The sequence below is a fragment of the Schistocerca serialis genome, chromosome 4 (genome assembly GCF_023864345.2).
Source record: "Schistocerca serialis cubense isolate TAMUIC-IGC-003099 chromosome 4, iqSchSeri2.2, whole genome shotgun sequence".
Lineage (NCBI taxonomy): Eukaryota > Metazoa > Arthropoda > Insecta > Orthoptera > Acrididae > Schistocerca > Schistocerca serialis.
Window position 1 is genome coordinate 147,504,050 of NC_064641.1, and position 14,190 is coordinate 147,518,239.

The 14,190-nt window shown below is 45.0% G+C and overlaps 1 protein-coding gene across 1 annotated transcript in view; it reads right to left on the reverse strand.

Annotated features, from left to right (window-relative positions):
• Nucleotides 1-14,190, reverse strand: part of LOC126474327 (paired box protein Pax-6-like) — a 287,364-nt gene that overhangs the window by 11,469 nt on the left and 261,705 nt on the right. The window contains exon 5 of the mRNA XM_050101794.1: nt 2,193-2,404. Within this exon, the coding sequence (XP_049957751.1) occupies nt 2,193-2,404 (212 nt within the window). The remainder of the gene's footprint in view (nt 1-2,192; nt 2,405-14,190) is intronic.

Below are 14,190 nucleotides of genomic sequence, written 5' to 3' on the forward strand. Positions count from 1 at the left end.
AGTATCCGTGAACTTTTGGACTGGAATGGATGGCGGCCACATTCTAGGACGTGTATTTGTACCAGCACGTTTCACTGGAGTTACTTGGCATCAGTTTCTGCATACCGCACATAAGAAACCGCCTGTTTGCCTAGCTCCCTCCAGTTCCAGAATAAACGCAGCACCCGCACATCTCGGCCTCGTTCGCGACCAGTGGTATGGTATGGTATGTATTGTTTTGTATGTTAACCGGGGGCCTAGAAACGACGGAGAGGCTTCGTTCACGCCGCAGCCGCAGTGGTCCACAACCCCACGACGACTACCGCAGTCCACTTCACCCCTCCGCCGTCCCACGCCGAACCACTCTTTCAGGGTTACTGTGCGGTTCGGCCCCCGGTGGATCCCCCCCATGTTTGCGTGGTAAGAGTAATGGTGGTGTACGCGTACGTGGAGAACGTGTTTGCGCAGCATACGCCGACATAGTGTAGCTGAGGCGGAATATAGTGTAGCTGAGGCGGAATAAGGGGAACCAGCCAGCATTCGCCTAGGCAGATGGAAAACCGCCTAAAAACCATCCACAGACTGGCCGGCTCACCGGACATCGGCACAAGTCCGCCGGGCGAATTTGTGCCGGGGACCAGGCGCTCTTTCCGAATCCGGAAATCCGTGCGTAAGACAGCACGGCTAACTGGGCGGGCCGACCAGTGGTTAAGTGTCGGCTGTAAGGAACACCTTATAAGTCGTACAGGACCAGTTCAATAGCCAAATATAACGCCTCACGGTTTTTCCATTGAGGGATGCCAAGAGTGTGGTGTACATTACTCGAATTGCCACCAGAAATAGTTGCCAAATCAATGATGTATTTTACGGCTTGAAACGGAATCCTGCCGTTCTCGACACTGCTACGAAAATATACAGCGTGTGAAGTGCTTTAGCGCAAACAGTTGAAAACCTGTTCCATATTTATTTGAACATGCCTTTAATAAGATGCAGACTGATTGTAATTCTTTTTATTTATTCTCAGAAACCTATGGAAGTCTTATTCGAAATCCGTAAACTGTGGAATAGCAAGCGTACATTCCTTAACAAGAAATCATGCAAGTGTGTGATCTTCGGTTCATACACTTTCGTCGGTGAATTGCTGAAACAGTCTGTAGGTATTTTCATTTAGCATGTTTCTTTTGTGATAGGTATTGTTTCACCTTATATAATGACTTTGTTACATACCGGGTGATCAAAAAGTCAGTATAAATTTGAAAACTGAATAAATTACGGAATGATGTAGATAGAGAGGTACAAATTGACACACATGCTTGGAATGACATGGGGTTTTATTAGAACCAAAAAAATACAAAACGTCCGACAGATGGTGCTTCATCTGATCAGAATGGCAGCAATTAGCATAACAAAGTAAGACCAAGCAAAGATGATGTTCTTTACAGGAAATGCTCAATACGTCCACCATAATTCCTCAACAATAGCTGTAGTCGAGGAATAATGTTGTGAACAGCACTGTAAAGCATGTCCGCAGTTATGGTGAGGCATTGGCGTTGGATGTGGCGGCTGAGCACACGATCATCACCAAACGACGCGCGCAAGAGATCTTTCACGCGTCTAGCAATATGGGGTTGTTTTTTGTTTGGTTCTAATAAAACCCCATGTCATTCCCAGCATGTGTGTCAATTTTTACCTCTCTATCTACATTATTCCGTGGTTTATTAAGTTTTCAAATTTATACTGACATTTTGATCACCCGGTACATTAATAGATTTCGTAGGTTGGTTGGTTGATGGAGGGAGTGGACCAAACAGCGAGGTCATCGGCCCCATCGGATTGGAGAAGGACGCGGAAGGAAGCTTGTCGTGACCCTTCAAAAGAACCATTCCGGCGTTTGCCTGAAGCGATTTAGGGAAATCACGGAAAACCCAAATCAGAATTGTTGGATGCGGGTTTGAACCGTCGTCCACCCGAATGAGAGACCAGTGTTTACGTGCACCACGTTGCTAGGTATTTTGTCGGCCTCGTGTACAACTCTCGGTCACAAGCTGGGAACAAGACTGTCTATGAAGTGTTTGTGTGTGGAAGGGGTGGGGGTGGGGGAGTGGATGTATGCGTGTGCGTGTTTTTTTCTGTGTGAGTGTGCACATGTGAATGGATTTCTTATTGCTGGGATTTTGGTTAGTTGGGGAGGAAATGTCAGACGGAGGCCTCACCTGCACTCTGGCTTCCGACAGGCTGGTCTTAGAGGCGAGGCGCTCCCGCGTGCTGACGCAGGGGTAGTGGCTCTTCTCGAACTCTTTCTCCAGCTCCTCCAGCTGGTCGGGGCTGAACGTGGTCCTGTTGCGCCGGAACTTGGGCTGGTCGGAACCATCCAGGCTGCTCGAGTCGTCCTTGCAGACTCCTCCGCTGGCGCTGCCGTCGACATCTGCCAACACCAACAACGTCGTCAGCCTTCTGTCTAGAGCAGCTGATACGCATTGAAATCTTGAACGGGCTGGATGCAGCAACTGTAGAATGGCATCTCCGTGATGATAAAGTGAAATACAGCCGATCAGTTATAGGACTGAAAGGTTCATTCAAAGCCCTTGACCAAGGTTTGATGTCTTTGAAAATGTCTTCTTTAGAAGGATCAGTGAGTAAACAGTATATTTTGGAGGTAAGTTAAAATTATACAATGTAGGCTTTCACGGCCGGCGTTGTCTTCAGTTGAAACTTCCGGGCTGAGAGGTCGTGGTCGATGTATAAAATTTCCACCTGACGTTTCGTCTTCATCTGCGGGAGACATCTTCTGAGGTCGTCCGGCTACGAAGATGTCTCCCACAGATGGAGACGAAATGTCAGGTGGAAATTTTATACATCGACCACGCCCTCTCAGCCCGGAAGTTTCAACCTAAGTTAAAATTGTTGCCATAAGCCACCAATAAACGATGAAATTACCCTTCATAACAGTAAAACCGCAGAAATCATGCTGATCGCCACTGGATATGGCTACAGTTTTAACATACCTCACAACATTATGCAGCCAGTGTGACCATCGATCCTTCTGAAGAAGAGGTTTTTAAAGGCATAGAAACCTAGATCAAGGAGTCTGCATATACCTTCCATTTCAGCAATTGATTGGCTGTATAGCAATTCGTCCTCGCGGTGACACACATTACCTAGCATCATGCGCGAAGCCCTCAAATAATTCTCAGCAGACAAAGCTTTTTTGCATTGTTGGTACAGCTTTTGGTCTTTTTTGCATTGTTACTAGGACTTTTGGTCCTTTCTGGCATTGTTAGTAGTGCTTTTGGTCTTTTTTTGCATTGTTAGTAGGGCTTTTGGTCTTTTTTTTAGTTATACATGGTGTCTCTCCTAAGAGTCGAAGAGTTGTCAAGCACATTTTCCCTGCTGTTTCTGCAGATATTTGCAATTTCGTTTTTGCAACGTGTAACTGGAGTCAACCCAAACAAATGCTGCTCGTCACATCTTCCATGCGACGCCCAGAGTTTGTGAAGAGCGTCGGTTTGTTTCCCAATACAAACAAAATTGTTTTACAGTAGAACTTTATGTGTCCATTCGACAGAACAATCCAAAACAGTCTAGTGCGATATTCGTTTTATCAATATGTATTAAGAACAACAGAATAAAAGAAAGAATGACCAATATTCCCGCAGTGACAGCTCTGCCCTGGCCCGCACCGATTGCTACCGCCACGAAATAATTGCTCCAGTACTGGTTATTCACAGTATTCTGTTGTCTCTTTCAATACACGTCGATAAAAAGAATGGCGTACTAGACTAATTTGGGACCGCTCCGTGTTATGGAGACATAAATTTCGATTTAGAGATCATTTTGTTTGTAATGGGAAACAAATCGACGCTTTCCTTCAACGCTAGGCGCCGTACGAAAGACATGATTAGCGGGATTTGTTTGGGCTGTCTCCAGCTGCACAATGCAAAAACGAAATTGCAGAAATCTGCCGAAAAAGCAGAGAAAATGTGCCTCAGGACCCATAGAAGAAAGACTGGAATATCTAATCCAGTCTCACATGATAGAGTAATTACTATTATTTGTCTTAATTTGTGTTGATGACCACTGGGTACAAAAATCTCCATTTCAAATTTACAGAGTTGCTTTTAACGAATTGTTAAGTAATTTGAAACACACTTAAATAAGTACAGTGGTCGAAGACACTCTGCGTTTTAGGTTAACAAATTAGTCTGTAATCAAGCAAACCTCACAAGACAAACACTTGCGCGCACACACACACGCTCTCTCCCTCTCTCTCTCTGTCTCTCTCTCTCTCTATCTCTATCTCTCTCTCTATCTCTCTCTCTCTCGCGCGCGCGCGCACGCGCGCAGAAATTAACTGATTAACTGATTATATCGTAATGCCATATTTTAAGAAGGGTTACACGAGCAGTTTAAATGTTTATATGAACTGTTGCCAAGAGTATCAACACTTCGATTTAGATCACCCCCTTGGGTGAAGTTACAACCCAATTTAATGGAAGTTTAATCGAAAAGTTTACAGTTCAGATGCCAAAGGCTTTGCCGCAGTGCTAACACCGGCTCCCGTCAAATCACCGAAGTTTAGCGCCGTCCGGCTGGGCTAGCACTTGGGTGGGAGACCATCCGGTCCGCCGAGCGCTGTTGGCAAGCGGGATGCGCTCAGCCATTGTGAGGCAAACTGAGGAGCTACTTGATTGAGACGTAGCGGCTCCGGTCTCGGAAACTGACATACGGCCGGGAGAGCGGTGTGCTTACCACATGCCCCTCCATACACGCATCCAGTGACGCCTCTGAGCTGAGGATGACACGGCGGCCGGTCAGTACCGTTGGGCCTTCGTGGCTTGTTCGGGAGGAGTTTAGTTTTTTACAGTTCAGATACGTTCCTGTTAACTAAGATGATATTTAATATTGGAGTTAATAACGCGTCGTAAGCACATATATGGTCAGGGACGTCATAAAGCATGTTTAGACCTGCCGTCCCACACGAAGACCATTAAGCAAGAGCGGTGCATTGTCAGAAGAGAATACGTTATCCGGGATTTTATGAGTCACAGTTTTCGCTGCAGTTCGGATAACAAGTGCATCACAGTGTGCGATTCAAGTAGCGCAGGGACTGGAAACGTACTCCAAAGTTAAAGTGTGTGGGACAGTAAGTAAACAGGTTCATCATGAAACTCTGGCGGTATGTGGACCAGGTGCAGTGTCGCGTCTAGCCCTGGTGAAATGGTGTCAATTTGACAAAAGCAGTATTGAACTGGGTGATACCGATCGGGAAGTCCAGAACTTCCATCAAGTGAATTCCATCTTTTCGTAAAGCTGAAATTACTTGCGGATGAAAGAGATTTTCCACGGTGAGGAAGGTCTCATTGCGGTTCTCGATTGGTTCTGCGACCAAGGTGAGGATTGTTGTCGAGAAACTGATCAACAGGTAGAACGTTACGATCATTCTTTACAGAATTTCGATGACTATGTTACAAACACCGTCGAATCTTTGTCATTTTAACTCGCAGTGCAGCATTCAAGGAAAGTTACTTGGCAAAATGTTCAATTGTGTGTGAGATCTTATGGGACTTAACTGCTAAGATCATCAGTCCCTAAGCTTACACAACTTAACCTAAATTATCCTAAGGACAAACACACACACCCATGCCTGAGGGAGGACTCGAACCTCCGCCGGGACCAACCGCACAGTCCATGAGTGCAGCGCCTAAGACCGCTCGGCTAATCCGGCGCCGGCAGTTACTTGGTCTTCCTTAATAATTTATAACCGATTTTCTGAAATCACCTTTTACGTGGCAGCATCGGAAAGTAAAGCACTTTTTTTTTCCTTCCTTAATATTGCAGCTGGAATGTTGAAATTTCAGAACAATATGGTTTACAATTTGCACTACAGAGGATATTTTGTTTTCGTGTACATCTGCAGCGAGTAAATCCAGAGCTACGAAACAAACATGGCCCCCATGAAATGTTGTCAACTTGTGAAGAGCAGCACCGAAGTGTAGTTCGATATTTGTTTGCCGATGGGCATACCAGTAAGCCGAGTGAAATTCACAGGGACATGCGTGGCGTATATGAGGACGACTGTAAGGACCGTACCAGTGTCTCCAGGTGGTGTGCATTCTTCCAGCTGGGCCGTGTTTATCTCAGTGATTCGCCACGTTCCAAATGGCAGGTAACAGCTGCGATCCCGGAAAATGTCGGAGCCAATGAGGCAGCAATTTTGAATTACCAGCGTGTGCAACTGCGAACGTTATCGCAGCAGTTAAACATTTCCTATGGTGCAGTATACGATACTGATCATGACACGCTGAAATTTCATAAATTCATATTGTTATGAGTGTCTAACTCATAAGAAAATAGTTAGATACATGACAGACACTTCCACGTGCGTTTCACGAGAACACATTAGTCTACGTAGATGGTACTAAAATTGACTACACATTATCAGACAGTACGGTCCGCTCTCTAAGCCATACCCAAGCTACTGAAGTCAGAGCGCTCACTATTAACTTAACGCCACTTAAAATCACGTCTGTAGCCATTTATCATAAGATAATACTTAAGTGTCTGGTTGTAGCCCTGTTATGGTAATCAGCTTTAATATCAAAATGGTACAATTCCGGACATCAGTACCTTATTAAAACTTTATCTGCTAAGCAGGGCTGAGAAATATCCAAGTATTAAACAAAGGTGGGTAAAATTGGGATATTACCGATTCATTCCGTTATTGAGATTTTTTTTGTACTTGCGATTGAATAGTTCAGTTTTAATTCCTAAGATTTATTCGTTCAAAGCACTAACCCATCCTTACTACTTCTTTAATAGTCCCCCATTTTTTTCCCTTGCAGCACTGCGTCCATTGCTGCATATATGTGTTTGTTTGCTCAAAATTAAGTAATAATTTAGGAGAGAAAAGACCCAAGAAATTAGTGAAGAGCTAAAATTTCTGCATTTTCCTGTAAGTATAAATGTTATTTGATTGTGTTTTTATATTCCAAGAGAAATTAAAACACAATATTATTATTTAAAGTCTTGTGGCAGTAAATATTTGCCTTCAGTACTCTTTAATTTGTATAAGGCTAACTACGTAACACTTTAAATGTTAATTAAGCTCCCATAATTAAATACAGTTGGCTTTATTGGCGGTTTTTAATGCATTTTTTTGTCAGGTTAAATGTCAACACTGGTCTCCTCTTCAACCCCTAGAAGACTGTAATAAGAATTGACAATTTTGAACTCAGTAATCGCCGACCGCTGCTACTTCTATTTTTGCGCAAGTCTTGTAAATGCCTAACAGCCACGTACAGGCAGTACAAACTTTTTCAGCCGTTCTGGTAGCTATTCAGCGTCCGTTACGTAAAGAGCCGAGCAGTTCGTGACGCGGGTAATCTGCGCCGCATTCATCGGCTGACTACGCATGCGACGTGGCGGGCCACCGATTGTGTAAACACGCCGTTTCCATTTCGAATTTCCTGTGGCCAGCTCTCGCCTCGAGGGCGCGGGACAAAGGAGCCTCACGGACCGAAGAGAGCGGCGGGCAGACTAAGTGCGCAATTAGCGACGCCATTGTAGCGGACGGAAGGCACCACGCGCATGCGCCGACTGTGGGCCACGAGCGTCATATCGCGGCCTCGGCACACCAGTGGGTAGCGCGTGCGTGCATTGCCCGCCGCACGCCTGCACGCCTAATTGCGAATCACGGTCCACCTCTATGAGGTCTCTGGTTCATGGATGGACACTCGTCTTTCTGACATTACTCCACAGGTTTTTGAGCATTGTCATTGTCAGTTCCAGAACGAATCACTATATAACAGTGTTAGTAGATGAAAAATCCCTACCACAGCCGAACTGAGTCTCCAATCTCGATATTTGGTTTTAGAGGACAAGTACACTACTGGCCATTAAAATTGCTACACCACGAAGATGACGTGCTACAGACGCGAAATTTAACGGACAAGATGAAGATGCTGTGAGATGCAAATGATTAGCTTGTCAGAGCATTCACACAAGGTTGGCGCCGGTGGCGACCCCGACAACGCGCTGACACGAGGAAAGTTTCCAACCGATTTCTCATTCACAAACAGCAGATGATCGGCGTTGCCTGGTGAAACGTTGTTGTGATGCCTCGTGTAAGGAGGAGAAATGCGTACCATCAAGTTTCCGACTTTGATAAAGGTCGGTTTGTAGCCTACCGCGATTGCGGTTTATCGTATCGCGACATTGCTGCTCGCGTTGGTCGAGATCTAATGACTGTTAGCAGAATATGGAATCGGTGGGTTCAGAAGGGTAACGCCGTGCTGGATCCCAACGGCCTCGTATCACCAGCAGTCGAGATGACAGGCATCTTATCCGCATGGCTGTAACGCATCGTGCAGCCACGTCTCGATCCCTGAGTCAACAGATGGGGACGTTTGCCAGACAGTAACCATCTGCACGAACAGTTCGACGACGTTTGCAGCAGCATGGACTATCAGCTCGGAGACGATGGCTGCGGTACCCTTGACGCTGCATCACAGACAGGAGCGCCTGCGATGGTGTACTCAACGACGAACCTGGGTGCACGAATGGCAAAACGTCATTTTTTCGGATGACTCCATGTTCTGTTTACAGCATCGTGGTGGTCGCATCCGTGTTTGGCGACATCGCGGTGAATGTACATTGGAAGCGTGTATTCTTCATTGCCATACTGGCGTATCACCCGGCGTGATGGTATGGGGTGCCATTGGTTACACGTCTCGGTCACCTCTTGTCCACATTGACGACACTTTGAACAGTGGACGTTACATTTGAGATGTGTACGACCCGTGGCTCTACCCTTCATTCGATCCCTGCGAATCCCTGCATTTGAGCAGGATAATGCACGACCGCATGTAGCATGTCCTGTACGGACCTTTCTGAATACAGAAAATGTTCGACTGCTGCCCTGGCCAGCACATTCATCAGATCTCTCACCAATTGAAAATGACTAGTCAATGGTGGCCGAGCAACTGTCTCGTCACAATACGCCAGTCTTGATGAACTGTGGTATCGTGTTGAAGTTGCATGGGCAGCTGTTCAAAAATGGTTCAAATGGCTATGAGCATTATGGGACTTAACATCTATGTTCGTCAGTCCCCTAGAACTTAGAACTGTAAGTAGGCTGTTTAGGTTTTTTTATTGGTAACGCCACCTCTGTATGAAAATCACTGGCTGTGCTGTGTGCAGTCTGTGGCTGCTTTGCATTGTTGTAATACTCGCCATTGTAGTGTTAGGCAGCTGGCTGTGAACAGCGCGTAGCGTTGCGCAGTTGGAGGTGAGCCGCCAGCAGTGGTGGATGTGGGGAGAGAGATGGCGGAGTTTTGTAATTTGGCATGAACTGCTATATTTATATATGATGATATCAAGGTAAATACATTATTTGTTCTCTACTAATATCTTTCATTTGCTAACTATCCCTATCAGTAGTTAGTGCCTTCCATAGTTTGAATCTTTTATTTAGCTGGCAGTAGTGGCGCTCGCTGTATTGCAGTAGCTTGAGCAGCGAAGATTTTTGTGAGGTAAGTGATTTGTGAAAGGTATAGTTTAATGTTAGTCAGGGCCATTCTTTTGTAGGGAATTTTGAAAGTCAGATTGCGTTGCGCTAACAACATATTGTGTGTCAGGTTAAGCACAGTCGTGTATAATAGTTCAAAGGGGACGTTTCAGAACTACTTAAACCTAACTAACCTATGGACATCATACAACACCCAGTCATCACGAGGCAGAGAAAATCCCTGACCCCGCCGGGAATCGAACCCAGTAACCCGGGCGTGGGAAGCGAGAACGCTGCCGCACGACCACGAGCTGCGGACTGGGCAGCTGTACCTTACACGTCATCCAAGCTCTGTTTGACTCAATGCCCAGGCGTATCAAGGCCGTTATTACTGCCAGGGGTGGTTGTTCTGGGTACTCATTTCTCAGGATCTATGTACCCAAACTAAGTGAAAATGTAATCACATGTCAGTTCTAGTATAATATATTTGTCCAATAAATACCTGTTTATCATCTGCATTTCTTCTTGGTGTAGCGATTTTAATGGCCTGTAGTGTATGTTGGTACCTATATTAGTACAGTATGTTAGTATAGTTAAAATTGTCAACTGGCGCCATTTGCAAGTTGGCTACTTAACAGCCTCGAAGGGTAACTAAAATTCGAGCCATTTTTTTCACAAAATGTGCGTTCTCTGCTATTGCGTTTCCGGTAACTTGCTGCAAGTCGGTAGACTTGTTCCAAGTGCTAAATCATGGAGAATATGTTTCAAACATTCATTACTGTGGTATCGCGTATCGGTACCATCTCATGGGCATCAAAGTTGGCAACAGAATTGCAAGTTTCTATCAGACGCCATAGGTAGTCGTGTGTGAACTGGCGGGACCCAATGGTACATACTCGCTGAGCGACGCCATCAGCGTTTCCGTAGCACGAATGCCCTCTGCCGGCGTGGTATAGGACGGCCAGTGGGAGCCATCTGGCCCCCTCGCACTTGGAGTCTCTTCGCTACGTGGCGCTACAAATACATTGCATAGTCGCAGCTCCAACACCATCGTTTCTCCTTAGTTCAGAGAGCCTCATCCTTGTTGACATTGAGAACTGGACTCTGCTTCTTGCTGCATTATTTTCAATGAATCCTCAGACGCTTGGAGAAATATAATTTAAGTAAATCCTCTGTTTACTGTGTTAACATGTTCGCTAATTTCTGCTCCTATTCAACCTTCCTACGACAAAAGTAGCCACATCAATCTATAACTCGCCCCTCCTTACCGTTCTATTCGAAGTGGCACACAACAATTACCGGTTTGTGCATGGTCTTTATGCGAAGCACTTCTTCCCTCTGGAGTTCAAAGTACCGTGCATGAAGGTCTCCTCCATTTAGTTGATGCACAGTCAGTGTGGTACGTAAAGTGCATGTGGGATTAAGTTGTTTGTCTAAAAACAACCTCTTTGTAGTGTAAGGAAGTAATTTGGGTTTCAGAAATAGTAAGAAATGGAGAAGTGAGCGGATATAAAAACGTGTGTCTGGAAAATGTTATGAAAAACCATTTCTTTCCGAACAATGGTAGGGAGTTCATCAGTAAACAATAGAACATTTGATGCCAAGAATGGAGTTGTGAAAGAACCAGGAGCCAATACTGTAAGATTTTTTCTTTAATTTAATTTTGTTATTCCCCTGTAAAACACTTAAAAGACATGAGAAATGGATTTTGTTATATGCAGCTCTGTTAATTGAAACATGAGTGCTTTATTTCTGTACTTGTATTATAACAAATAAAACGTACTGTCTTAGTACTAAGCGGTATACCCCTGATTCCCATACAATTTAACTTCCACATACAAAACAGCTTCACGTTTCTAATTAATTTACACATGAGATAATGTGTTATATATTTGATGACGTGCATGCAAAAGAGAAAAAGTTTCTTTGAGGTATGAATTGGAAGTCGCTAAATATCATTCTCAAATACTGCATGAATATAGCCTGGTAATTTGTGCGCCGTGACCTATGCTGACTCAAGACATCTACATATAGCGTATCTCTGTAAGAGCTTGCGAAAATTTAACAGGACATAGAGGATGCTTCACTGAACAATTTGAGGTAGGGAACCTGGGGTCGGAGAAGTCAGCTTAAGGAGATAATAGGAATAAAATCAGATTATTACGTACTTTTTTATTTACATTAGTTACTGTTAACTGCAAATACTATCATCGACATAATGAACGTACCATTTGTACCGTATCTTACAAAATGTGCTGAAACTGACGGCTATCAGCCTCAATGCAAGCATGACATCAGCGAGCAAGATTCTGACGCACCCTGACAAATATCCACGATGTGTTTCGAATCATATCATAGGCAGCTACAATTCTGACAGCTAATTCCATATTTGTATCCATTGGGGTACTCCTCCATCATACTGTACTGTACGTCTCTACATAGCACTGACTAATGAATGGGTCTGTCGTTGATTCATAACATGTTCTGTCATGGGACAGTGTGTCTGTAAATACGATGCAACAGAGTCACCTTATGGACAAGTAAAGCGAAGAAAACCCGCATCATGAATTCCCAATAGTGCCACGCGGGGTAGCCTCGCGGTCTACGGCGTTTTGTCACGGTTCGCGCTGCTTTCCCTGTCGGGTCGGAGGTTCGAGTCCTCCCTCGGGCATGGGAGTGTGTGTTATCCTTAATGGAAGTTCCATTAGGTAGTGTGTAAGGTTATGGACCGATGACCTCAGCAGTTTGGTCCCATAAGAACTTACCACGAATTTCCAAATTTTCCTAATAATCAGGTTCGTCCTCCTTGTTACGTTGCAGAAAATAAAGAACGTACATGTAAGTAAACAGCACAGTACGTGTAAACTTGTATACATGTTAGTTGTTAATAAGCTGGAAAACAGTTATCCTAGACAGAGTGGTAGACAAGTACACTTCCATATCTCCTTAAGTGGGCTGCTCCGACACCAGGTTCCCTACCCGAAATTGTTCAGTGGAACATTCTCTATGTTCTGTTACACTTTTGCACGCTCTTACGGAAACACCCTGTATATACAGTTTCTAACTGTAATAATTGTCTTATTGTGTTAAACCTATGACTTACGATTATTCTTCTTAATGAGTAGATTATCGTAGCGTTTTAAATTTTTACATTTGTTCAGTTATTAGACTACTGGCCACTAAAATTGCATCACCACGAAGATGACGTGCTACAGACGCGAAACTTAACCGACAGGAAGAAGGTGTTATGATATGGAAGTGATTAGCTTTTCAGAGCATTCACACAAGGTTGGCACCGGTGACGACACCTACAACGTGCTGACATGAGGAAAGTTTCCAACCGATTCCTCATACACAAATTGCAGATTATCGTAGCGTTTTAAATTTTTACATTTGTTCAGTTATTAGACTACTGGCCACTAAAATTGCATCACCACGAAGATGACGTGCTACAGACGCGAAACTTAACCGACAAGAAGAAGGTGTTATGATATGGAAGTGATTAGCTTTTCAGAGCATTCACACAAAGTTGGCACCGGTGACGACACCTACAACGTGCTGACATGAGGAAAGTTTCCAACCGATTCCTCATACACAAATTGCAGTTCACCGGCGTTGCCTGGTGAAACGTTATTGTGATGCCTCGTGTAAGGAGGAGAAAGGTCAGATTGTAGCCTATCGCGATTGCGGTTTATCGTATCGCAACATTGCTGCTCGCGTTGGACGAGATTAATGACTGTTAGCAGAATATGGAATCGGTGGGTTCAGAAGGGTAACGCCGTGCTGGATCACAACGGCCTCGTATCACTAGCAGTCGAGATGACAGGCATCTTATCCGCATGGCTGTAGCGGATCGTGCAGCCACGTCTCGATCCCTGAGTCAACAGATGGGGACGTTTGCCAGACAGTAACCATTTGCACGAACAGTTCGACGACGTTTGCAGCAGCATGGACTATCAGCTCGGAGACCATGGCTGCGGTACCCTTGACGCTGCATCACAGACAGGAGCGCCTGCGATGGTGTACTCAACGACGAACCTGGGTGCACGAATGGCAAAACGTCATTTTTTCGGATGACTCCATGTTCTGTTTACAGCATCGTGGTGGTCGCATCCGTGTTTGGCGACATCGCGGTGAACGCACATTGAAAGCGTGCATTCGTCATCGCCATACTGGCGTATCACCCGGCGTGATGGTAAGGGGTGCCATTGGCTACACGTCTCGGTCACCTCTTATTCGCATTGACGGCACTATGAAAAGTGGACGTTACATTTCAGATGTGTTGCGACCTGTTACTCTACGCTTCATTCGATCCCTGCGAAACCCTACATTTCAGCAGGATAATGCACGACCGCATTTTGCAAGTGCTGTACAGGCCTTTCTGGATACAGAAAATGTTCGACTGCTGCCCTGGCCAGCAGATTCTCCATACCTCTCACCAATTGAAAACGTCTGGTCAATGGTGGCCGAGCAACTGACTCGTGACAATACGCCACTCACTACTCTTGATGAACTGTGGTATCTTGTTGAAGCTGCACGGGCAGCTGTACCTGTACACGCCATCCAAGCTCTGTTTGACTCAATGCCCAGCTGTATCAAAGCCGTCGTTACGGCCAAATGTGGTTGTTCTGGGTACTGATTTCTCAGGATCTATGCACCCAAATTGCGTGAAAATGTAACCATATGTCAGTTCTAGTATAATATAT